This window comes from Sus scrofa, chromosome 3 (genome assembly GCF_054392235.1).
Source record: "Sus scrofa isolate SSC_HxYL_T2T_F1_AM1 chromosome 3, Sscrofa_HxYL_maternal_Yorkshire_Landrace_v2.0, whole genome shotgun sequence".
In the NCBI taxonomy this organism is placed as follows: domain Eukaryota; kingdom Metazoa; phylum Chordata; class Mammalia; order Artiodactyla; family Suidae; genus Sus; species Sus scrofa.
This window is the reverse complement of record NC_139385.1, coordinates 19,208,509-19,234,242: the sequence shown is the minus strand read 5'-3', so window position 1 is coordinate 19,234,242 and position 25,734 is coordinate 19,208,509. Positions and strand designations below refer to the sequence as shown.

The 25,734-nt window shown below is 49.2% G+C and overlaps 1 protein-coding gene across 26 annotated transcripts in view; it reads left to right on the top strand.

Annotated features, from left to right (window-relative positions):
* KATNIP (katanin interacting protein) overlaps nt 1–25,734 on the top strand; it is a 217,989-nt gene that overhangs the window by 8,576 nt on the left and 183,679 nt on the right. For 18 of the 26 annotated variants that reach the window (XM_085017010.1, XM_085017001.1, XM_085017009.1 and 15 more), the window contains exon 2: nt 15,848–15,903. The exons of the other annotated variants lie outside the window; for them this stretch is intronic. In XM_085017010.1, the coding sequence (XP_084873136.1) occupies nt 15,848–15,903 (56 nt within the window). The remainder of the gene's footprint in view (nt 1–15,847; nt 15,904–25,734) is intronic. 26 annotated transcript variants of the gene reach the window in all.

Sequence of the window (25,734 nt, the reverse complement as noted above, 5' to 3'; positions counted from 1 at the left end):
TGGCTACAGCTCCAATTCGACCCCTAGCCTGGGAACCTCCATATGCCGCAGGAGTGGCCCAAGAAAATGGCAAAAAGACCAAAAAAAAAAAAAAAAAAAAAAAAAAAAAGCAGCTGTAGCAAATTTGAAAATGAAATCTTTGTATCAGAGGTTGCAAATTGAGAGCCTTTGGCTGAGTCAGCCCACAGGCATATTTATTTGGCCCATGTTTATTTTTACTCTTTCTTTTTTGGCCACTCCCAAAGCAGGCAGAAATTCTGAGGCCAAGCATCAGACCCAGCCACAGCAGTGAGGATGCTGAATCCTTAACCGTTAGGCCACCAAAGAACTCCATTTTTATTTTTTTTGCTTTTTTTTTTTTTCTTTTTAGGGCCACACCTGAGGCATATGGAAGTTCCCAGGCTAGGGGTCGAATCGGAGCTATAACTGCTGGCCTACGCCACAGCCACATCAAGGCAGGATCCAGGCCTCGTCTGTGACCCTACACCGCAGCTGAGGCCAGGGATTGAACCTGCAATTTCAAGGTTACTAGTCGGATGCATTTCTGCTGTGCCACAACGGAAACTCCTTTACTTTTTTTTTTTTTTTTTGTCTTTTTGCCATTTCTTGGGCTGCTCCCATGGCATATGGAGGTTCCAGGTTCCTAGGCGAGGGGTCGAATCAGAGCTGTAGCTGCTGGCCCAGCAACTCGGGATTCCAGCCTTGTCTGCAACCTACACCACAGCTCACAGCAACGCCAGACCTTTAACCCACTGAGCAAGGCCAGGGATCAAACCCGAAACCTCATGGTTCCTAGTCGGATTCGTTAACCACTGAGCCACGACGGGAACTCCATCCTTTACTTTTTGAATTAGTTGTCAACATTAAAAAAACGGGGAAATTTCTCATACATATCTGATGATGGTGTTTTCTTATAATTATCAATCAAGTCAATGTCGCCATCTCAATAAGTATCAATACAGATAACATCAAATTGGAATTTCCCCCGTAGCAGCAGTTCCCTCTTAGAAGCTCATCACAGCCCCTACCTGGCTGGCTTCCAGCATTGCCTCTGATGACTGCATGGGCCCCATAGGCATTTGAAGTTACAATCCCACTCTAGTATTAACTGGGACAATTTTGAGAATCCTCATCGACTGCATTGTGTGCCATACTGTGTTTTACTGGTTCTTTCAGTTTTAGTCTGGAAATAAAGGAGGGAGGGAATGCGATGTAGTCTCTGCCCTTAAGAACTTCATAGTTGGAGTTCCCTTTGTGGCTCAGCGGAAACGAATCTGACTAGTATCCATCCATGAGGACGCAGTTCGATCCCTGGCATCGCTCAGTGGGTTACGGCTCCGGTGTTGTGATGAGCTGTGGTGCAGGTCGCAGATGCAGCTTGGATCTGGCATTGCTATGGCTGTGGTGTAGGCCAGTGGCTATAGCTCTGGTTCAACCCCTAGCCTGGGAACACCCGTATGCCATGGGTGCAGCCCTAAAAAGATACAAAAAAAAAAGAACGTCATAGTCCAGTGAGAAAGCCAGACATAAACAGGTAACTATAGTCCCACTTGGGGATCCCCAGACGATAACATGCCTTGCCCAAAACACTCTGGTCCACTACTGGCTTTTTGTAAATAAAGTTTTATTGGAACACAGCCACGCGCATTTGCATCCAAATACACACCCAAGTCTATGGCTGTGTTTATGCTTCAGTGGCAGAGTTGACTACGCGTGACAGAGACCATATGGCCCACGAAGCCAGAAATATTCACTGTCTGGCCCTTCACAGAAGTTTGCCAGCTTCTGCCACGGAGGATCCAATCTGGTTCTTCAGACCGCTCAGTACGATGCTGCTCATTTGACACCACATGGCAGAACCAGGATTTGGCTGAATAAAGTCTAGACTCTAGGATGTCTTCAGAGACCTGTCGTAGCCCTGCCCCTGCCCGTGTGTGGCCCAGTTTTCACACCCGGAGAGCCAGTTACACGCTGGCAGAAGAATAGACACGTTTATAAGATGCTGCCCTGGGTTACTTTCTTAGCTCCCCCAGGATCTGACCCTGCCTTACACCTCTTTTCCCACAAGGAGAGGGCTTGCTAGAGCAACAGGGTGGATTGGAATAAGCTTGGAACTGTTTACAGAGCATTGCAGGCAGGAATTCAAGGGAGCTTCCCCTGTTCTCAATACCACTTTACAGACCGCTGATGCCCTGGGGGGTTTGGAACAGCCCCTCCGAGCAGCCTTAACAACTGCCCTGTGGGAGTTCCCGTGGTGGCTCAGTGCTAAGAGTCCACCCCACTAGGATCCATGAGGATGCAGGTTCGATCCCTGGCCCTGCTCAGTGGGTTAAGGATCCGGCATGGCTGTGAGCTGTGGTGTAGGTGGCAGACTCGGCTCGGATCCTGCGATGCTGCTACTGTAGTGTAGGCCGGCAGCTGTAGCTCTGATTTGACCCCCAGCCTGGGAACCTCCATATGCTGTGGGTGTGACCCTAAAAAGCAAAAGCAAAAAAACAAAAAAACCCAAAAAAACAAAAAACAAAGCTTAGGATGATGACACAAGAATCTTCCCTTGCATCTTTTCTGTAGGAGGGAAAACCTCTCAGATCTGCCCTTTAAGTGGCAACTTGGACTTGACCTCTGTGCCAGAGAGACAAGTGCGGGGACAGGGAACCAGAAGTATCATGCCATCAGGGGGGCCATTGCCCTCAGCTCCTGACAACTGTTGCTAGACAGGAATCCTGGCCCTGTATTGACAGATTTTTTAGGTTTTCAAAAGAATCCAGAACTTGAGATTTGTAAATGTGAAATCACCCAAGCTTTAAATGTTGGTTGAAAAAGAAACTTTTTTTAAACAATTTGGAAACCAGACAATATATGGGTTGGGTTTAGCAGTGTGGGACTTTGGATGTAGCCTGATCAGAATCCTTTATCAGAGGTAGAGACCGAGGCAAGGTGGGAGTGGGGTGGAATTCAGAGCCCCTGATGGGCACCCCCCGGGTGTGGAGAACAAGGCCCCCGGATTCCTTTCAGTGCAGCGCCCTTACCCCGCCACAGCCACAAAGCCTCTGTCCTAATGAGCCTGCGCAGTGGGAAGTTCTACCTCCGGCCTCCATTGAGATGCAGATTTCATTTTAAAGCCGCGGAGGGGGACCCACTTCCTCTCTTCCTGTTGATGCTCACCTGTGCCTCCCTCATCCCGGGAGGCGTGGACTCTGACTAATGGGGCTCCAATTCTGGTGACGCCTCTTCCCAGCCACATGATCTGGGGTGGGGGATAGTTACCTCATTTCTCACTGCCTAGTTATAAAGTGGAGATTCATCGTAGGAACTTCCCACGGGGCTGCCGTGAGAACCAAGTGAATTCATCCGCCTAAAGCCCTTAGAAGGGTTCCCAGCGTGTAATTGGCTCTCGGTGACAATTAGCTCTCAGAGGGGAGTTCCGGTTGTGGCTCAGCGGTTAACGAACCCGACTGGGATCTATGAGGATGCGAGTTTGATCCCTGGCCTCGCTCAGTGGGTAGAGGATCTGGTGGTTGCTGCGTAGGTTGCAGACACCGGTCGGATGTGGCTGTGGTGTACGCTGGTGGTTGCAGCTCCCGTTGGACCTCTAGGCTGGGAACCTGCATATGCCTCTGGTCCGACCCTAAAAGGCAAAAAAAAAAAAAAAAGCAAAAAACAAAAAAAAAAAAAACCCAAACCCCAAACCCCCGAAACAATTAGCTCTCAGAGGAAGGAATGCATCTTTTTTCTTAGGATGGGGGTGGGGGACTTCCTGCACCATTCTCATGTTTTTCAACGTGAAAACATGGTAGTTTGGCAGATTATTTTTTTGTGGGGTGGGATGAAAATATTTAGAAGATACTCTAATTTGGACACACACACACATTTTCACAAATGCAATGTCCTCACTTCTATGGGGAGCGAGGATGGAAGGATGGGGCTGGGTGGGGTGTGGAGTGGGAGTGGGTTGGGGGCGTTATATGGTGAATATAGAGATAGACCAAAGTCCATTATGGCCCGGGACGCATGCTGTCACGTAGGCCACTGATGAGATTACAGGATGTGTGGCATTTACTTATTTTCACCATTTCAAATAAAAAAAAAAATCAATATTTTCCAATTGTATCCAATGGTGTATTAAACTGACTTTGTCATATTTCATATTTCACCATCCCAGAAGGAGCAGGGGGAAAGGGTCAGAAAAGCACATTAGACGAGAAGATGAAGTCTTTTTTATTTTTATTTTTTATTTATATATTTTCCGCTGTACAGCATGGGGACCAAGTTACACTTACATGTATATGTATTTTTTCCACCCTTTGTTCTGCTGCGATACAAGTATCTAGACATAGTTCTCAGTACCATTCAGCAGGATCTCATTGTACATCCATTCCAAGAGCAATAGTTTGCATCCGATGACCCCAAGCTCACCATCCCTCCCACTCCCCCCTGCCCCGGGCAGCCACAAGTCTATAAGAAAATGAAGTCTTTACAGCCATTCATCATCATGCCTCCTCCTGTCCCTTGCAGCATTGTCCATTCCGAAATTTTGTCATTCATTCATTCATTCATTCATCGATTTCAGAAATATCTCCCAGTGCCTGCTCCCTTCCAGGCATTGTTCCAGGTGTGGGTAATTCAGTCATTAAAAAAAAAAAAACCAAACCAAAACAGACAGCAGTCTCTGACTTCACAAAGCTGAGGCAGACAGACCACATCAGCAAAAAAAACGATCAGATAAGTACCACGCAGATTAAAGTAGGGAGGATTAAGGGCGAGTTCATTCTGAACAGGTCGGTCCCTTTAAGCCGAGATCTGATTGATGAGAAGGAGCCAGCGTGAGAAGACGGAGGGGGTGAGGACAAGGGCTCAGAGGCAGGAAGGGACCCTGAGTCCAAGGAACTGAAGAAGGACTCGGGGGCAGAGGCTTCAGAGATGCGAACACGGAGGGAGGAGGGAAATGTACCAAGTGAAACATCCCAGAGGGTCCATCAGGCAAGTGAGATGGTCCCATTTCTAGATGGCTGCCGTGGGAAAAGCCAGCAAAAGTGGAGGGAGGAGACCTAGCCGGTGGCTCTTGAAAGATGACAGGGTTCACAAAGGTATGATGGAGAGGAAGGGGACAGATTCAGGATGTGTTTGGGCACCAGAGGTCAATGGAACTCACTGAGATCCACAAATAGCTGTTTCCAGGGGAAGAAGCCGCTGACTGCTAAGTACCTACTATGTGCAGAACACTATTCTAAGCGTTTCCCACTTACTATCTTAACCATAAAAATGGCCTGACCTGGAGTTCCCGATGTGGCTCAGTGGTTAACGAATCCGACTAGGAACCTTGAGGTTGTGGGTTCAATCCCCGGCCTTGCTCAATGGGTTAAGGATCCAGCATTGCTGTGAGCTGTGGTGTAGGTTGCAGATGCGGCTCGGATCCCACATTGCCGTGGCTGTGGCGTCGACCGGTGGCTACAGCTCTGATCCAACCCCTAGCCTGGGAACCTCCATATGCCGTAGGAGCAGCCCTAGAAAAGGAAAAAAAAAAAAAGAAAAAAAGGGCCTGACATGGAATTGGAACTATCAGGTGTCCTGAACAGGTAATGAGTGGCTGAGCCAGCCAGGCTGACCCAGACCCTACCCTCGCAGCCACTGCCCAGCCTCGACCCCGGACTCTCATCTGATTACGAAACCGGCCCCCAAAATGCATGGCTTTACATTTCGAAAGAAGCCAATGCGTGGAACGGTGTGCAGGTTATAAATAACCTTTTCTAGCTGCCAGCTGCTGTTTAGGGTTGGAAAGGAAAAGAGGATCTTAGCATGACTTGTTTATCTCGGGGAATTTGGCAGTCAACTGGGTCCCTGGGAATTTGAGTTAAACAGAAAATGCAAAGGCAGAGTGACAGGGATATTGTTTGGGGCTTTCAGAAGCCAGGATGTGACTTAAAGGCCCAGAACCAGCCTGGAGGTGCACGGGGGCGGGGGGAATTGAAGAGGAAAGCGCGTCACAGCGCGCCCAGCGTTTGTTTCCTTGCCTCTCAGCCCTGCTCTTTGTCTAATAGGTTTTTGTTATTATGATGAGATTTCCTGAAAGAGGTCTGGCTTCCCCACCTCCACCCCCAAAGGGTCCTGGGCAGCACGTTAAGAAAATAATGGGAGGACTGGGAGATTCTCCTGTCTTCTGCCTAATTATCTCTTAGGCTGGAACTAGAAGCCTGTTTTCTCTTTCTCTTTTTCTTTTCACCGCCTTAACCTGCAGCACATGGAAGTTCCCAGGCCAGGGATCGGACCGGAGCGGCAGCTGCGGCCTGTGCCACAGCCACAACACCACCAGATTTGAGTCAAATCTACAGCCTATGCCCCAGCTTGTGACAACACCGGATCCTTAACCCTCTGAGTGAGGCCAGGGATCGAACTCGCATCCCCAAGGAGACCACATTGGATCCTTAACTCACTGAGCCACAAGGAGATCTCCCTAGAGACCTGTTTTCTTAGGCCCGTCCGGAGCTTTGAAAAAATTGTAATTACTTGTCCACATTTAAAAATTAGAAGCTTTCAGAGTTCCCGTTGTGGCGCAGTGGAAACGAATCCGACTAGGAAACATGAGGTAGCGGGTTCAATCCCTGGCCTCACTCAGTGGGTTAAGGATCCCGCGTGCCGTGAGCTGTGGTGTAGGATTCCGAGTTGCTGTGGCTCTGGCGTACGCTGGCAGCTACAGCTCTGATTAGACCCCTAGCCTGGGAACCTCCATATGCCGAGGGAGCAGGCCCAGAAAAGGCAAAAAGACAAAAAAAAAAAAAATAATAATTAGAAGCTTTCGCATAAAACTGGACTTCTCTAGAAAAATCTAACCCAAGACAACTGAGCCCTCATTCCTGCATGGAAACCCATGGCTGGAGACAGATAGCGATTCCTCATCAGGCTGGGCTGCCCTGTTCCCACGCTGCCACCTTCCTCTGCCTCATATGTCTCTGCAGAGGCTGTAGGGGGAAGCCAAGTCCAGATTCAGGAAGCTGGGGTTGGGTGGTGAGGACAGTGGGGCCAGGAGCTCCCATTCCTGCAGTTGAGGAAGGGCATTCAGGCAAGGCAGGCCTTAGGGTGTGATAAACACTAGCTGCTAACGAACCCAAGTTTGCTCTCTTTTTTTTTAGGGCCACACCTGCGGCATATGGAGGTTCCCAGGCTAGGGGTCCCATCGGAGCTACAGCCGCTGGCCTCCACCATAGCCAAAGCAACGCCAGATCTGAGACATGTCTGCAACCTGCACCACAAGTCATAGCAGTGCTGGATCCTTAACCCACTGAGTGAGGCCAGGGATCGAACCTGCAACCTCATGGTTCCTAGTCTAAATCGTTTCCGATGCATCAGGGCAGGAACTCCCCAAATTCTTTCTCTTGGCTGTTCTGTGACCTTGGGCAAGTTGCTTTGCTTCTCTGGGCCTCGAAGCTTTGATGTTACACATGAGAGGGAATCCCAGGAGCTCTCACCTGGGGAGGAACCCGACAGTGGCAGGTGCCTCTAGGCACCAGAACACCGAGAGTTCCGCACAACCTATCGGGATAGGTCTCAATCTTCCTTTCTTGTTTTCTGTTTTCTTTTCCCTTTCTCTTCTGATCTAGCCATTTCATACACAACTGCGCCCTCAAATAAATGAGCAGGTCACCCCCAGCCTCCTGGCTTAGCTCAGAAACTGTTGTTTCCATTTCCAGAAATCATATTTTGCCATCATTTCATTCTTATCTCTCACACATGACAGACTGAGCTCTTAAAAGAAGGCAGTTTGGAGTTCCTGTCGTGGCACAGCGGAAATGAATCTGACTAGGAACCATGAGGTTGCAGGTTCAATCCCCGGCTTCGATCCGTGGGTTAAGGATCCAGCGTTGCCGTGGGCTGTGGGGTAGGTCTCAGACTCGGCTCAGATCTGGCATTGCTGTGGCTGTGGTGTAGGCCGGCAGCTGTAGCTCCAATTTGACCCCTAGCCTGGGAACCTCCATATGCCGCCACTGCAGCCCTAAGAAGCAAATGAAAAAGAAAAGAAAAGTCGTTCTTGTGCATGTGCCTTCCAGGTGGTTCTTTGTACAAATAGAATCAATATGAATGTATAAAGAAAAAAACTTCCTCTTTCATAGACAAAAAGTTAAACAGGACATCAACTTTCTGCTCCTTGAGTTTTTCACTTAGCTTATGGTCGTCTTCTAGGCTTGGTCTTCTTTCATCCAGTATTCCATTCCATTGTGTGGATCTGCCATAGTTAGTCAGCCAGCCCCACTGATAGACCTACGGGCCATTTCTAATATTTGCCATTGCAAATTATGATGCAGCAAATGCCTTGTGCGTGCATTTGCTTCCTGTTTGTAGAGGTATTTCTCCCCCGTAGATGCCTAGAAGTAACATTGCTAGCTCAAAGGGATGCTGCCAAAAGCCTTTTTTGAGGATATTGTCAAAACCCCCTCCAAAGGGCCTGTGTTATTCTGTATTTCTCCCAGCAATGCTCAAAAAATGCCTGCTTCCCAGCTCTTGCCAGCAGTATATTGTCAAACCTCTGGATTTCTGCCAGTCTGATGGGCTGAGACTAAGTGGCATCTCAGTGGGGTATTTGTCATTTAAATTAAATTATGGAGGTATATAAAATGAGAGCAAAGCGAGCCCTCATGTTTGACTTTTTTTTTTTTTTTTGTCTTTTTAGGGCTGTACCCATGGCACACGGAAGTTCCCTGGCTAGGGGTGCAATTGGAGCTGCAGCTGCCAGCCTACACCCCAGCCATACAATGCCAGATCTGAGCTGCCTCTGCGACCTACACCACAGTTCATGGCATCGCCGGATCCTTAACCCACTGAGCGAGGCCAGGGATTGAACCCACATCCTCATGAATTCTAGATGGATTCATTTCCACTGTGCCACAACAGGAACTCCCTAAATCCTCTAGGAGTCCAAAGTGTATTAAAAAGCTGCATCACAGAAAGAATTCCTGAAGCCACACTGCCTCCCCTGTACACTTTTGCCTTCTTGGACTTCTCTTTAACCTGACTGAGGAGCATTGTAGCCTAGTGGTTAAGAATGCAGGCACTGGAACCAGATTTACAGTCTTAATTTAATGAATTAAATCAAGGCTCTGCTCATTAGCTGGGTGATATTATACAAGTTTTCTAACTTCTTTGGGTCTCCACGTGCTCTTCAGACAAGTGGGATAATGTCCCTATTTCTTTCCTTCCTTTCTTTCTTTCTTTCTTCCTTTCTTTCTTTCTTTCTTTCTTTCTTTCTTTCTTTCTTTCTTTCTTTCTTTCTTTCTTTCTTTCTTTCTTCCTTCCTTCCTTCCTTCCTTCCTTCCTTCCTTCCTTCCTTCCTTCCTTCCTTCCTTCCTTTCCTATTTTAGGGCCACATTCTCGGCAAAGGGAAATTCCCAGGCTAGGGGTCCAATCGGAGCTACACCTGCCGGCCTACACTGCAGCCACAGCAACACAGAATCTGAGCCGCATCTTGGACCTACACCACAGCTCACGGTAATGCCAGATCCTTAACCCACTGAGCGAGGTCAGGGATTGAACCCGTATCCTCATGGATCTTAGCTGGCTTCGTTAACTGCTGAGCCATGAAGGGAACGCCAGTGGTCCCATTTCATAAAGTAGCTGTAAAGAGTAAAGGAGTTGGGGAGTTCCCATCGTGGCACAGTGGTTAACGAATCCGACTAGGAACCATGAGGTTGCGGGTTCGTTCCCTGGCCTTGCTCAGTGGGTTAAGGATCTGGCGTTGCTGTGAGCTGTGGTGTAGGTCGAAGACACGGCTCGGATCTGGTGTTGCTGTGGCTGTGGCGTAGGCCAGCAGCTACAGCTCTGATTTGACCCCTAGCCTGGGAACCTCCATATGCCGAGGGAGCGGCCCTAAAAAAGGCAGAAAGACCAAAAAAAAAAAAAAAAAAAAAAGAGTAAACTAGTTGATTTGCATGCTTAGCGGGGAGCTCAGTTCCTGGCGTATAAGAAGTCCTGCTAAGGTGCGCTCACTGGATTAGGAAGGAGGAAGGTGATAATGACGGTGGTGGTGATGATGGTGGCAAGACAGGTGCTGATGCTGGGGATGACGGCGATTAGGGTCACCCTGAGCCCGACCACTTTCGAGCTGCATTTCTCTGGCCTTAAGCAAGCAGCTCAGTCACTCTTCCTCTGTTTCTCTGGTCTCCATTGGTTTGTACAAATGGCTTTAGCGCCGCTCATCAAAAGCAAGAGTCAGCAAACTGCAGCCTGGGGGCCAGATTTGGCCTGCTACCTGTTTTTGTGAATAAAGTTTTATTGGCACCCAGCCACACCCATTTGTTTACATATTGTCTAAGGCTGGCTTCATGCTCTGAGTAGTTGCACCAGAGACCTTGTAGCCTCATGACCTTATGGCCAAAAAAAAAAAAAAAAAATTTACTTTCTGGTCCTTCACAGGAAAAGTTTATCAACCCCCAATCTATTTTTTTTTTTTTTTTTTTTTTGTCTTTTCAGGGCCGCATGTGCCACACATGGAGGTTCCCAGGCTAGGGGTCTAATCAGAGCTGTAGCCACCAGCCTACACCACAGCCATAGCCACCCAGAATCTGAGCCACGTCTGCGACCTACACGGCAATGCCGGATCCTTAACCCACTGAGCAAGGCTAGGGATCGAACCCACAGCCTTATGGTTCCTAGTTGGATTCGTTAACCACTGAGCCCCAATGGGAACTCCTATTAACCCCCAATCTAAAAGAGTGTTTAGGATGCCAGGCGATGAAGCTTATGCCTAGAACCTGGCCCGTAGTAGGTGACCAGTCCAGTGGAGCTGTGTCAACTAATTGGTTAAGCTTCATGAACTCAGTGCCCCGTCCTTGGCCCCACCCCTGCCAGTCTCCTCCTACCCGGAGAGGAAAAAATAAAGGAAATAATTACACCACCAATAGTTTAATTAGAAACACTATAATAGGAGTTCCCCTGTGGCTCAGAGGAAATGAATCCGACTAGGAAACATGAGGTTGTGGGTTCGATCCCTGGCCTCACTCAGTGGGTTAAGGATCTGGCGTTGCCATGAGCTGTGGTGTAGGTCGAAGATGCAGCTTGGCTCCCGAGTTGCTGTGGCTGTGGTGTAGGCTGGCAGCTGTAGCTCCGATTGGACCCCTAGCCTGGGAACTTGCACATGCCATAGGTACAGCCTTAAAAAGCAAAATAAATAAATAAACCAATGAATGAATAAATAAACCCACCGAACATTATATTTGACATATGGATGTATTTTATCACACACTGTGCCTTTCCATATGCATCAAATGCTACAGCTGCACATGCGTCTACATCAATGGATGTAAAAAGCTGTGTCCTGGAGACTGTACTTACCAGGAGGTTTCAGACTCTTTTTCAAGGATAATTTTGACACTGATTTTCCTTTGCCTGATGACTTCAGAAGCTAACAGCCAAGGAAGCTGCAACTGCCCTCTAAATGATAGCGATGAATATGATTATCTGCGTCGAGAGCAAAGTAAAACTGAAGCGGCAGAAGCTTCTAACCATTGAAAATTAATCCTAAGTGCAGATAAAATCTCTCAGAAGGCGTAAGTGGGAGAATGGTATTATATTTACAAAAATTCAATGCAGCCACTTTTCCCCAGGCACACATCTGTTTTATAAAGTGAGGTGCACACGTAGCATTTACATTTGGCCTTATTTACGGGTTCCTGACTGAAGCTGGCAGGTCACCTTGCAAAACACAGAGGAACACCCCCTTAATTTTGCAAGCAGCATATATTGGTATTAATGTCACCTTCTTCCCCGTTCCTGAGTTGCTGGGAGGATAAAATGAGATCTAGGCAGGAAGGTGCACAGAGAAGCCAAGTGCAGAGGCAGGCACCGTGTGATCTGATGCCGTCTGTCCTTGGGGAGAAGGAGCTGTCTTCACATTGAGCCACCTGAAGGAGAGAGGGGCTCCATCGGGTGAAGATAGAGGCATTAGAGAACAAACGTGCATAATTAGAGCCAATTATCTTCATTGGAAAATAAGCAAATTCTTTTCCAATGTAATGAATAAACAAGCTTCCAATTAACTCCAGTAGAAAGATTTGCTTTCAAACTTCCCTGGTTAAGCTCTCCGTTCTTTGTACTAATATTTTCTTTTGATGGCCCACCTTTTTTTTTTTTTTAACTGTTCTTTATTAGTATAACAGAACTTTAGAGATGGAAAGCAAACCCAGAGGTGATTCAGGCTCATTCTCATTTAAAAATGGGAGGGGGAGGGAGTTCCCGTCGTGGCGCAGTGGTTAATGAATTCGACTAGGAACCATGAGGTTGCGGGTTCGGTCCCTGCCCTTTCTCACGGCGTTGCCGTGTAGGTTGCAGATGCGGCTCGGATCCTGTGTTGCTGTGGCTCTGTCGTAGGCCGGTGGCTACAGCTCCGATTGGACCCCTAGCCTGGGAACCTCCATATGCCATGGGAGTGGCCCAAGAAATGGCAAAAAAAAGACAAAAAATAAAAAATAAATAAAAAATAAAAAAATAAATAAAAATGGGAGGGGGGTTAACGAACCCGACTAGGATCCATAAGGATGCAAGTTCCATCCCTGGCCTCACTCAGTGGGTTAAAGATCCAGTGTTGCCTTGAGCTGTGATGTAGGTCACAGATGCTGCTCCGATCTGGCGTTGCTGTGGTGTAGGCTCCAATTCAACCCCTAGCCTGGGAACCTCCATATGCCGCAGGCGCGGTCCTAAAAAGTAAAAAAAAAAAAAGGGGGGGGTGGGGGAGAGAAAATGCAGCCCAGAGAGAATCTGTTGGGTCCTGTGACTTATCTAAGATCTTATAACTGGTCAGCGGTCCACTGGTATGTGTCCGACCAGCACAGGAAGGGCCACAGCCAGACCCTGGGTCTGCCATGTTCACCCCTGGACCAGCTCCGTTTCCCTCCTGCTCCCTCCCTCCCTTTGCTCTGGGCTTTGCTTGGTCCTGCTGACATCTTACTTGCCTCGGCACCATCTCTGCTGCTAGAGCAGCCTGGTCTGTCAGCAGAGCAGCCCTGCCCTCCCTCTGGTCCACTCTGTCCCCTCCCAGCCCCAGGCCCGTCTCCACGCAGGCCTGGCTCTGCCTTCTCAGGCCCCTGCCTGCTATGTTGTCTCTGATCAGCTTTACGGCCCTTGACTCACAGCCAGGGCGGGTGTAGGCAAGGCTTTGGAGGAGCTGTCTACCCTAACTCCTGCCCTAGAGCATCAGGGATCAGGGGGTCAGGATAAAAGTGACACACCGGCTGGATCATTTTATCTCTAAATCCGGGGCTATTTTCTTTTCTTTTCTTTTTTCTTTTTTTTTTTTTTGTCTTTTTAGCTATTTCTTGGGCCGCTCCTGCGGCATATGGAGGTTCCCAGGCTAGGGGTCGAATCAGAGCTGTAGCCACCGGCCTGCGCCAGAGCCACAGCAACGCTGGATCCAAGCCGAGTCTGTAACCCACACCACAGCTCACGGCAACACTGCATCGTTAACCCACTGAGCAAGGGCAGGGATCGAACCCGCAACCTCATAGTTCCCAGTCAGATTCGTTAACCACTGCGCCACGACGGGAACTCCGGGGCTATTCTCTGTTTTACTTCATGCACTTTATTTTTTTAGAACAGATTTCGGTTCACAGTGACAATTCAGTGGACGGGGAGTTCCTTGCTGGTCTAGTGGTTAGGACTTGGTGCTTTCATGGCTGGGTTCAATTCTTAGTCTGGGAACTGAGATCCTACCTCAAGCTGCTGTACACCTTGGCCAAAAAAGAAAGAAAGGGGAAGAGGAGGGGGAGTTCCCGTCCTGGCGCAGCGGAAACGAATCTGACTAGGAACCATGAGGTTTCGGGTTTGATCCCTGGCCTTGCTCAGTGGGTTAAGGATCCGGCGTTGCCATGAGCTGTGGTGTGGGTCGCAGACGAGGCTCAGATCCTGCGTTGCTGTGGCTCTGGCGTAGGCCGGTGGGTACAGCTCTGATTAGACCGCTAGCCTGGGAACCTTCATATGCCTCGGGAGCGGCTCAAGAAATAGCTAAAAAGACCAAAAAAAAAAAAAAAAGGAAAAGAAAAAGGGGAAGAGGAGGAAGGAAGGAAGGGAGGGAGGGAGAAATTGAGTGGAAAGTACTGAGTCCATACGTATACAACCTCCCCCACTGTCAACATCCCATATCACAGTGGGATGTTTTCCTGGGCAATTTGTCATCTTTAAGGTTCTTTGGTCTTAAGGCCAGCACCCCCTAAAAGACAAAAAACAAGCATGCAAGCACACACAGAGAGAGAACCTACTCTAAGTAGGTGGCTGTGGATGGCAGGCAGTTGGTTTCAGATCAGTTCATTCTGTCTTTTTTTTTTTTTTTTTTGGCTTTTTTTTTAGGGCCAAACTTGCAACATTTGGAGGTTCCCCGGGTAAGGGTCGAATCGGAGCTACAGCCGCCGGCCTACCCCACAGCCACAGCAACGCTAGATCTGAGCTGAATCTGCAACAGCTCATGGCAACGCCGGATCCTTAACCCACTGAGCAAGGCCAGGGATCGTACCCGCAACCTCATGGTCCCTAGTTTGATTCGTTTCTGCTGAGCCACAATGGGAACTCCAATGCCGGATCCTTTAGACCACTACACTGGACTTGGGATTGAACCCATACCTCCTCAGTGACCCAAGCTGCAGTTGGATTCTTAACCCACTGTGCCACAGCAGCAACTCCAAGGAATCCTTTTATAATGGACGCTTCCATCAAAGTGGTGAAAACTGCATTTGGAACAACTTATTTAAACATCACGATGTCGGAGTTGCCGTCGTAGTGCAGTGGAAATGAATCTGACTAGGAACCATGAGGTTGCAGCTTTGATCCCTGGCCTCACTCAGTGGTTTGAGGATCCTGCGTTGCTGTGGCTCTGGCGTAGGCTGGCAGCTGTAGCTCCAATTAGACCCCTAGCCTGGGAACTTCCATATGCCACGGGTGTGGCCCTAAAAAAGACAAATACACAAATAAATAAAAAATAAATAAACATGATGTCCAATTGTTAGTCTTCTAGTTTTCCCAGAAAAGCAACAATTCTCTCTGAAACTGCCCATCATGTGACATGCCCATCATCAAATGACGACTGCTGATTCACACCTGCACCAGCACCTCTGTGGCGAGTCGGGGGGTTTGGTGCAGCGTATTGGCACATTCTCATCAAAGGAGATGGGATACGCGCCGGGGAAGGCATTTTATATAATTCCAAACAATTTAATAAAAATGTAATTCGCCTGGGAAAAACTACAGTCTGTCAAGCCCTTGCAGAGTGCAGATAATGTTCCAGATTAAAGAGCGGAGGCTTTGTTCATTATAGTCCAATAATGTGTGTGTGTGAATTACCATTTTGTTGCCCGTCGGTCTATTTTCAAGAGTAAGCCATTTTCCCATTATCATAATAGACGACATTTTCCTAAAATCATTTGATTATGATTGGTCCCGTCTATTCGGTTTGCAAATAAAAAGCTTCTGCGGTGCTTAACTAGCTGTCTTTTTTTTTTTTTTTTGTCTTTTTGCCATTTCTTGGGCTGCTCCCAGGCTAGAGGTTGAATCGAAGCTGTAGCCGCCAGCCTACACCAGAGCCACAGCAACACCAGATCCAAGCCGCATCTGTGGCCTACCCCACAGCTCATGGCAATGCCGGATCCCAACCCAGTGAGCAAGGCCAGGAATCGAACCCGCAACCTCATGGTTCCTAGTCGGATTTGTTAAGCACTGCGCCACGATAGGAACTCCTTAACCCCTAGCCTGGGAACCTCCATATGCCATGGGAAGTGGCCCTAGAAAAGGCAAAAAGACAAAAAACAAAAAACCAAAAAACAAAACTAGCTGTTTTAAAACAGCCTTAATCTCTGGTTCTGCTTTTGAACTGCTACAGGTCAGACCCTGCGGAAGGCTGAGCGAAGCCGGTCCTGCTCCCGGGAGAAGAAAGAGGTAAAGGCATGTCTGGTGAGGGCTGATGGGAGGCAACTTGATGGACGAGACCTGAGGGAGCAGGCCGGGGATGAAGGATTCTTGGGCTTCCTGTTCTTTTCTCTCTGAGTCTCAGGCTTGAATCCGTGACCCAATGATGGTTGGCAATGGGCGTTATCATCCCAGGGTTACTTGTAGTAATAATCTCTTCCTGAATGTGTCAGTCCCCTTTGGCTGCATAACAAGTCACTCAGATCATAGTGACTTAAAACAACCATGGATTTAGGTCATGATTCTGTAGCTTAGCCTTTCAGGCTTGGCTTCCGCAGGCAGTTCTATTGATGGGTCAGGCTCTGCTGGGCTCACATAGTGATTTGCGGTTAACAGCCTGTGTTGCCTAGGGGCTACCTGAGCATCGGTTAGGATGCTTTATTTCTCGCCAGTGTCCTCCCATCCTCCAGCAAGCCAGCCAGGTTTGCTCCCATGGAGGTTCAGCGGTTCAAGGGTATGAGATTGGAAGATGCAGGAACTCGTGAGCCCTAGCCTGGCGCCGTGGCACATCTTCCAGTTTCTATTCTTTTTTTTTTTTTTTTTTTTTTTGTCATTTGTCTTCTTTTGGGCTGCACCCTCAGCATATGGAGGTTCCCAGGCTAGGAGTCGAATCGGAGCTGCAGCTGCCGGCCTACACCACAGCCACAGCAACGCGGGATCCTCGGGGGCCAGATCCTTAACCCACTGAGCGAGGCCAGAGATAGAACCCACCTCCTCATGGATACTAGTCGGGTTCATTAACCACTGAGCCACAGCGGGAACTCCTTGCCAGTTTCCATTCTTTAAAGCAAATCACAAGATCAATGCGGAGTCAAGGACTGGGGAAACAGGCCTCACCTCTTCATGGGAAGAGCTACAAAATATTGTGGCCATGCTTGAAATTTACCACGCTGAGCTCACCTGTGCTACGCCAGGCACCAGGGCCAGGACTCAGTGGTGGATGGGAGATAGTCCTTGATCTTGGGCTGTGCCCAGCATCCTTGGAAGCCATGAGATCGTTGCAATACAGTGTGAGAAGTGCCAGTACCTCGAGAAAAGGACAAAGGGTGGAATTTCAATACCTACATCTGCCAGTGGTATCAAGAAAGGCTTTGCAGAAAAACTGATTAAAGGCCGACTCTTGCAGGGCGAGTTTGCCAGTCCAAGTAAATAGCAAGGTCAAAGGCAAAGAGAAAGGAGTAAAGAAAGTTGCAAAATCACTGAGCCAGAGGTGGGAAGTGGCTGCTGGGACCCACAAATTCCTCAAGCCTTTTTGGTCAAGCCTCCAGCTTGGGAGAGTTTGCCTTTCGGTCTTATTATGATGCTTTGTTTCCAGGCTAGGGGTCCAATCGGAGCTGTAGCCACCAGCCCACGCCACAGCCACAGCAACACCAGATCCGAGCTGTATCTGTGACCTACACCACAGCTCGTGGCAATGCCAGACCCTTAACCCACCGAGCGGGGCCAAGGATGGAACTCGCAACCTCATGGTTCCTAGTCGGATTCATTAACCACTGCGCCACCACGGGAACTCCGCATTTCAGTCTTATTTAGCAGCAGATGGGAGCAGGGTTGTGTGTGAAAGCTGGTGGCTCATCATAAATATCGACCAATCCTGAAATTCATTGCCACTTAAGTGCTAACACTTGACTGTCGAAGAATCTGATTCCAAAGACAAATGGATGCAAATGATGGCCTCTGGTATGGATAAGCACTGAGATCCTGCTGTATAGCCTGGGGAACTCTGTCTAGTCCCTTGCGATGGAACATGATGGAGGATAATGTGAGAAAAAGAATGTATATATATGTGTGAATGGGTCACTTCGCAGTACAGCAGAAATTGACAGAACGTTGAAAATCAACATAGTAGAACAAATAAAAATCTTAAAAAAAAAAAAAAAAAAGGCAAACAGGATCAGGATCAGCCAGGTCCAAGAGCCCCCAACTGGCCGCAAGACTTGATCCTTCTTTTCGCATCTCGAGATTCCATTTCCTTGGTCTTGGCCTCACCCGTGGCCAGCTCTGAGGAGCAGGTTGGGGTTGACTGCCAGGGGCCTTGTGCGCTTTGCTGTGACTTGCATCCGCTCCCCTGTGGCCTCTTTGCTCAGCTGTAGCCAGAGCAGCCAGTGTGGCTTTCCTTCTTACTTAATCAGCCTACCTGGGGCGAGGACTGGGAGAGAACTTAGGCACTTTGAGGTTGCTGAAAGGACTTCAGTGTCAGCCCCAGTGGGCACTCTTAAAGCTGAGCTTGGGCGGATGTTCCCACTCCTTTGGGTGGGGACGATTTTCTGGAGGCAGGAGCAGGTAAGCCTGTCTCTACAAAGTCCCTCCAGATCCCTGGGGGTCGAGGAGCCAGAAAGAGAGTGAGCACGGGGAGTTCCCATCGTGGTTCAGTTGTTAATGAATCCGACTAGGAACCATGAGGTTGCAGGTTCGATCCCTGGCCTCACTCAGTGGGTGAAGGATCCGGCGTTGCTGTGACCTGTGGTGTAGGTCGCAGACGCGGCTCGGATCCCGTGTTGCTGTGGCTGTGGTGTAGTAGGCTGGCAGCTGCAGCTCTGATTTGACCCCTAGCCTGGGAACCTTCATATGCCGGGAGCGTGGCCCTAAAAAGACAAAAAGACCAAAAAAAAAAAAAAGGAGAGAGAGAGTGAGCACAGGTCTGCTGTCACCTGGACTCCCTCGATGAAGTGACCAAAGGTGGGGACCAGGCCTCCCCCCACCCCCCACCAGGCCAGGGATGAATTATTCAAACCTAATGGAGACCTTGGGTCACCGCCTGACAGCATCCCATTTGTCCACATTAAGAAATAATTTGCGGGAGATGCTGAAGCTAGGCGGCTGGTAACCAGCTGAAATACCTTCCTCCCTTCCTCTCTCTCCTTGGCAACAGGACTCCCCTAATTGCCACTTTCCCGGATACTCCCATCATGCCAGTCGCCCCAGAGCGTTTCAGATCCCTCTTCTGCAAAAAGGCTTGAAGTGAAGGAAAACAGAGAGTGGGGCTGTTTATCGCAACATCCAAGTTTAATGCTGAAAGATGTTTAAAATCGTTTCAGGCCCTCCCCCCAAAAAAGGGGACTGACTCTCCTAACCAGGCTTTTGTTTGCTTAGAAAAACGAGAGAAAGAAACTCAGAGCCAGCTGCCAGGACGCTCATCTTGATAGACGATAACATGCCTTTCCGCCCACCTCCTCGTTCCGCATCCCTCCCCGCTGTCGTCTGTAAAATCTACGCTTCCTGACACTCTATGCCTAACACAGGAGGCCAGGTATAGAGGAAGCTTTGTCCCCGTGAAAGGCAAGAAGATAAACTGGTTAGAACAAGCAGACAGGGGGAGTTCCCGTCGTGGCTCAGTGGTTAATGAATCCAACTAGGAACCATGAGGTTGCGGGTTCGATCCCTGGCCTTGTTCCGTGGGTTCAGGATCCGGCGTTGCCGTGAGCTGTGGTGTAGGTTGCAGACGCGGCTCGGATCCTGCGTTGCTGTGGCTCTGGCATAGGCTGGCAGCTACAGCTCCGATTCGACCCCTAGCCTGGGAATCTCCATATGCCACGGGGGTGGCCCAAGAAATGGCAGAAAGACAAAAAAAAGAGAAGGGACCCAGATAAAGCCCCAAGTTGGGGGCGGGGTGCTGGAGGAGAGAAGACTTGCTCAAAGAGGGGGCTTTAACAGAGGCTTTGGAAAGATTACAGTCCTTTCTGAACAAGGTATCTTTGATGGTTGCCTTGAAGTCAGTAGCTATTCTCCCGTAGCTGGTAAAAATAGCTTCCACCTCATCTCTGGCCAGGATTCATGGTTCCTGCCTGTGGAGATTATATAGTGTTTATGGCCCTTGGTCATGAATTATTAATGATTTCGAAATTGCGGTCATTGTAGTTTACTCAAAAATCATTAGAAAGTAAATTTATCATACGGTGTTTAAAAAAATAAGGAAACCACCGAGCGAAGAGGAGGAAGAAATCTTTATCCATACCCCCGCCCCCCCACGAGGGTCCCTACCGATGGCCTTGACATCCTGGGGCTCACGGGCAGGGTGCTGGGGACATTTCTTGCATGGAGCCACGGAGGCCCCAGGCAGCTCTGTGAATTAGTGTCCACCATGTGCTTCTACCACAAATCCTTATCATGTGACCTTGGACAATGACCGTGACCCCTCCCACCGCATTTGATAATTCCCACCCGGAGATGGGGGATATGAATAAAGGCAGTAATGAAATTACCTAGCATAATGCCTAATCCAGGCTAAACAGTCCAGAAATGTTAGTTGCTACACAATTGTAATCATTCCTTAGAGCATCTAGAATTTTTTTTTTTTTTTTTTGGTTGGTCTTTTTAGGGCTGCACCTGTGGCATATGGAGGTTCCCAGGCTAGGGGTCCAAGCAGAGCTACAGCTGCCAGCCTACACCACAGCCACAGCAACTCAGGCTCCACGCTGCATCTGCAACCTACACCACAGCTCACGGCAACTCCGGCTCCTTAACCCACTGAGCGAGGCCAGGGATCGGACCTATGTCCTCTTGGATACTAGTCAGATTCCTTTCAGCTGAGCCAGGACGGGAACGCCCTAGAGCCTCTAGAATTTGACGGAGAGCCAGTCGTACCCTGGGAGAGAGAAGACAGCACAATTGCACTTAGGACTGAAGGGGTCTCCCTTGCTCCAGAGGGACTTCAGGCTGATTCCAGCCTTCCAGGCGCCAGGCTGTGTGCCCCCAGGCAAGCGAGCCCCAGGCAGGCTAGCTCTGGGACCCCCCACTGGAAACCACCTGGGGAGCCTCCTGAGATAATGGACTGCTTCTTGAGCAGCTGATTGGAGATTCTGCAAAATGCTCTCCTTAGCCCTCTGCTGTGCTGAGTTCCCTTTGGAAAGGACGGCATAAGTCATTTAACTCAACCACCCTGGTTGTTAGGCCCTGGCATTGCACGCACCCATAAGCGTACACAGGCAGGCACAAGCCCACTGAACACTTCCTGCTCCTAAGCAGAGCCCTTTGGTGCAAGGACTAGAGACGACTTTCATCTTCGCCAAGCAGAGGTAGAGCGTGGGGTCTCCGGGGAACACAGCAAAGGAGGGGGCCCAGGACCCAGGGTGCCTCCAGGGATGGGGCTCTCAGGACAACCTCTGCGTGTGCCACCATGGATGCGCCTCCACTCCCCTCTGGTCCCTGCACCAGAGCTTGCTGTCTTCAGGCTCCTCTACCAGCTGTTCCTTCTCCCAGTTCCAAGGCCAGAGAGAGAGCCTGATCAATCTGGCCAATGGGAAATGCATCTGACTAGTATCAGTGAGGGTGCGGGTTCAATCCCTGGCCTCACTCCGTGGGTTGAGGATCCGGCATTGCTGTTGTTGCCAAAATTTGGCCTCTGTCTGCTGGGGCCAACCTGAAACACAGAGACAGAGTTTTGGGTAAAGGAGAAAAAGACAGCTTTATTGCTTTGCCAGGCAAAGGGGGCCATAGCGGGCTCATGCCTTAAGGACTGTGCCCTCCTTAGAAGGGGTTAGGAGGTGGTTTTATAGTTTGGGGAGTGGAATCAGGATTAGGGTTGTAGATAAGGCTCAGGGTAGGGGCAAGCTTGTGTTGTCTTTCAAAACTGGTGCTTAGTGGTCCCAGGACTGGTTCTGGTGGTCCTCCTTCTTCCCGGAATGAAGAATGACTCATCAAGTTGTTCTTCCTTTTGTGGGGGGGTTTGGGTCCTGCAGAAAGGCTCAAAGATACTGTTCTGTATATTCCTTGAGGAGGAACCAGGACCCTGTCCCAGGCTGCACTATTGTCTCTTGATGGCTCCTCCCTGCTGTCTGCATCCCCTCCCTTCCCTGATCTGCAGCTGCCCTTTGGACCTCAGGGAAGGTCACGGAGGCTGAGGCTTATTCTCTAAAAACAAGCAATGGAGGACACAGGGCAACAGCTCGGTTACACTGTGAGCTGCTGTGTAGGTCGCAGATGTGGGTCGGATCAGGTGTTGCTGTGGCTGTGATGTAGGCCAACAGCTGCAGCTCTGATTCAACCCCTAGCCTGGGAACTTCCGTATACAGTAGGGTAGCCCTAAAAAGCAAAAAAAAAAAAAAAAAAAAAAAAAAAAATCTCTGGCTAATCAACACTGAAGGGGTACAGTGCTCTTGACATTAGCCCCCCAGTTGTCTCCCAAGAGACAACCACTGTGATCAGATTGTTTTTTTTTTTAGGACTGCACCTGCAGTCTATGGAGGTCCCCAGGCTAGGGGTCCCATCGGAACTGCAGCTGCTGGCCTATACCACAGCCTCAGCAGCACCAGATCTGAGTCTCGTCTGCAAACTACACCAGAGCTCACAGCAATGCTGGATCCTTAACTCACTGAGGGAGGCCAGGGATCGAACCTGCATCCTGGTTACTCATCAGATTCGTTTCCGCTGAGCCCTGACGGGAACTCCTGTAATCAGATTCTTTTTTATTTTTTATTTTTTTTATTTTTTGCCATTTCTTGGGCCGCTCCCGCGGCATATGGAGGTTCCCAGGGTAGGGGTCGAATCGGAGCTGTAGCCACCGGCCTACGCCAGAGCCACAGCAATGCGGGATCCGAGCCGCGTCTGCAACCTACACCACAGCTCACGGCAACGCTGGATCGTTAACCCACTGAGCAAGGGCAGGGACCGAACCCGCAACCTCATGGTTCCTAGTCGGATTCGTTAACCACGGCGCCATGACGGGAACTCCTGTAATCAGATTCTTTTGTGTCCTTCCAGAGATAGTCTATCTTCCTCTGCCTCCACCCCCACTACGCCCTGCCTTTTAACACAGTGACAGCATGCAGTACACATAGTTTTGTTCCGGATTTTTCTTTTCACTTAACAACACGTCTTGGAGAACATGCATTCTGTTTTACGGCTGCCTAGTCCTCCACCGGGAATGCACAAAACCACACTCCTTTATTTGAAATCTTTGGGGCCAAATGCGTTTCCTTTTTTTTTTTTTCTTTTTTAAGTATGTAGAAAATAAGACCATCCCAGTATGGCCTGAGTCAGCACCCTATAATCCAATATATTAACATATTTCTAGGAAAACATGAATATTTATACTTAGGGGGTTAAATAAAGACTTGAAATTTCATGTCAGTTCAGATGCGGTTTTGCTACTTTAAAAAATGCATGTAGAGGATTGAGGACCTGTCTATAATTTGTGGAAGTAGGGACTATATATATGAAACCAGGAACCAGCCTGGTTAATGACTAATCTAGGCTATTAATAGCCTCTCGCTGCTCTAAGAGTATTGGAAAGAATATCCCAGACCAGACGTCTCCATGCTTATGTCCAGGAGTAGCCAAAGGTCTTAGAAGTAGGATTAATAGATCAAAAGTTATGTGCTTTATGAAATCGATGGTTTTTTTTTTTTTTTTTTTTTTTTTGTCTTTTTGCCATTTCTAGGGCCACTTCTGCAGCATATGGAGGTTCCCAGGCTAGGGGTCTAATCAGAGCTGTAACCACCGGCCTATGCCAGAGCCACAGCAATGAGGGATCCGAGCCAAGTCTGCAACCTACACCACAGCTCATGGCAACGCTGGACCCTCAACCAACTGAGCCAGGCCAGGGATCGAACCCGCAACCTCATGGTTCCTCGTTGGATTCGTTAACCACTGCGCCATGATGGGAACTCCTGAAATCGATGTTTTTAATTTGTCTTGTAACAGTGCCTGAGAGGGGCCAAGGTTTTTGTTCTAGGATACCTCATAGAATTCTAGCCAGATGCAAGTGTGTCTGCGCTTGGCTGAGGCCCCCACACTCAGTGGCCTCGGCTGGAGTTCCCTGGTCCACTTTTCTCAGCAGGGAGTGGGAGCAGGGCATGGTCCTGAGGAAGGCTTGGGGGCACATCCAACATCTTGATTTATTTTCTTTCTTTTTTTTTTTTTTTTGGCTTTTAGGGCTGCACCTGCAGCATATGGAGGTTCCCAGGCTAGGGATCGAATCGGAGCTAAACTGCCGGCCTGCACCACAGCCACAGTAACGCCAGATCCAAGCCGTGTCTGTGTCCTACACCATAGTTCACGGCAACGCTGGATCCTTAACCCACTGAGCGAGGCCAGGCATCGAACCCAAAACCTCATGGTTCCTAATCGGATTCGTTTCCGCTGCGCCACGATGGGAACTCCAGCACCTTGATTTCTGAATGCCATCTCTCACGGGCCCTGGGCTCTGAGTGCCTATCTTGGCCAGTTGCAGGAAGCCAGCAGACGTGACCCTGTAAGTTTCAGACCTCACTGGCCTGCAAACTGCCAAGCCTGCCCTCTTCTCCTTTCAGTTCTCAGTACTCTTGCAGCTTCATTCTCCCCGGGGGAATTAGGAGCTGCTTTCTCCATATTTACAGATTTCAACTGCTTTTTTATTTTTTAATTGTTATTTTCTTATGGCTGCACCCACGGCACATGGAAGTTCCTGGGCCAGGGACTGAATCCAACCTGCAGCTGCCACCTACGCCACAGTCGCGGCAACACCAGATCCCACTGTGCTGGGCCAGGGATCGAACCCGCGTCTCTGTGGCGACCCGAGCTGCCACAGTTGGATTCTCAACTCACTGCGCCACAGCAGGAACTTTGTCAACTGCTTTGTTTAAAATATGAATTTTTTTTTTTTTTTGAAAAAGGGAGTGGCTCAGTGGTTAACGAATCTGACTAGGAACCGTGAAGTTGCAGGTTCGATCCCTGGCCTCAATCAGTGGGTTAAGGATCCAGCACTGCCTCAAGCTGGGGTGTAGGTCACAGACGTGGCTGGGGTCCCTTGTTGCTGTGGCTGTGGCGTAGGCCGGCAGCTGTAGCTCCGATTGGATCCCTAGCCTGGGAACCTCCCTATGCCGAGGGTGCGGCCCTAGAAAGACAAAAGACAAACAAAAAAGAAAGGGAGAGAAAAAACACAGTGTAAGTGGGTGGGGCCGTGGTATGAGAGCCTGCGCAGTGTGACAGCTGACATTCCAAATCTGCCCTTTTCCCGAAATGAAGCCTTTTAGTTCACATCTGTGGACAGGGAGGACTCGCATCCATTTTACGTCCAGTGCCGAATGCTTTCCCCGTCGTGAAGTTATTGCTGTCCGTCTTTCTGCTTCTTGAGCTCTTGGTCCCTGTAGCTTTGAGGCTTTGGACGGAGGGGGCCCTGGTGACATGAATGACTTCTGATCTCTGCAGGGCAGGGTTAGAAGCACTAAAGCTAAGTAGTTGAGCCCGTGAGCCCTGGAACCAAGCAGCCTGGGTTCCTAGGCTAGCATCATCCCTCAGGCAGGGTACCTCTCCGGTCTGTGACTCAACTTCCTCTTCTAAAGAGTAGGGATAGTGGAGAACCTGCAGGAGTTCCTGTTATGGCTCAGTGGTAACGAACCCAACTAATGTCCATGAGGATGCGGGTTCAATCCCTGGCCTCGATCTGTGGGTTAAGGACCTGGTGTTGCCGGGAGCTGTGGTGTAGGTCACTGATGCGGCTCAGATCCTGTGTTGCTGTGGCTGTGGTGTAGGCAGCAGCTACAGCTCTGATTTGACCTGTAGCCTGGGAGCTTCCATATGCCACAGGTCTGGCCCTAAAAAGCAAAGAAAAAAAAGAGAGAGAGAGAGAGAGCCTATAGCTTAGGGGTGGGGGTAAGAATTCAATGAGGTGATGCATGAGGAGTCCTTCAAAGGGTGCCTGGCACTTGACTAGGAGCTCAATAAGTATTGAGTAGTATAATTTAGGACTGGTAATGTAATTAATATTATATTTAGGGAGAGATGGCCTGTTTAAAAAGCTAATCCGGGAGTTCCTGTTGTGGCTCAGTGGGTTAAGATCCTGACTAGTATCTCTGAAGATGCAGGTTCCATCCCTGGCCTTGC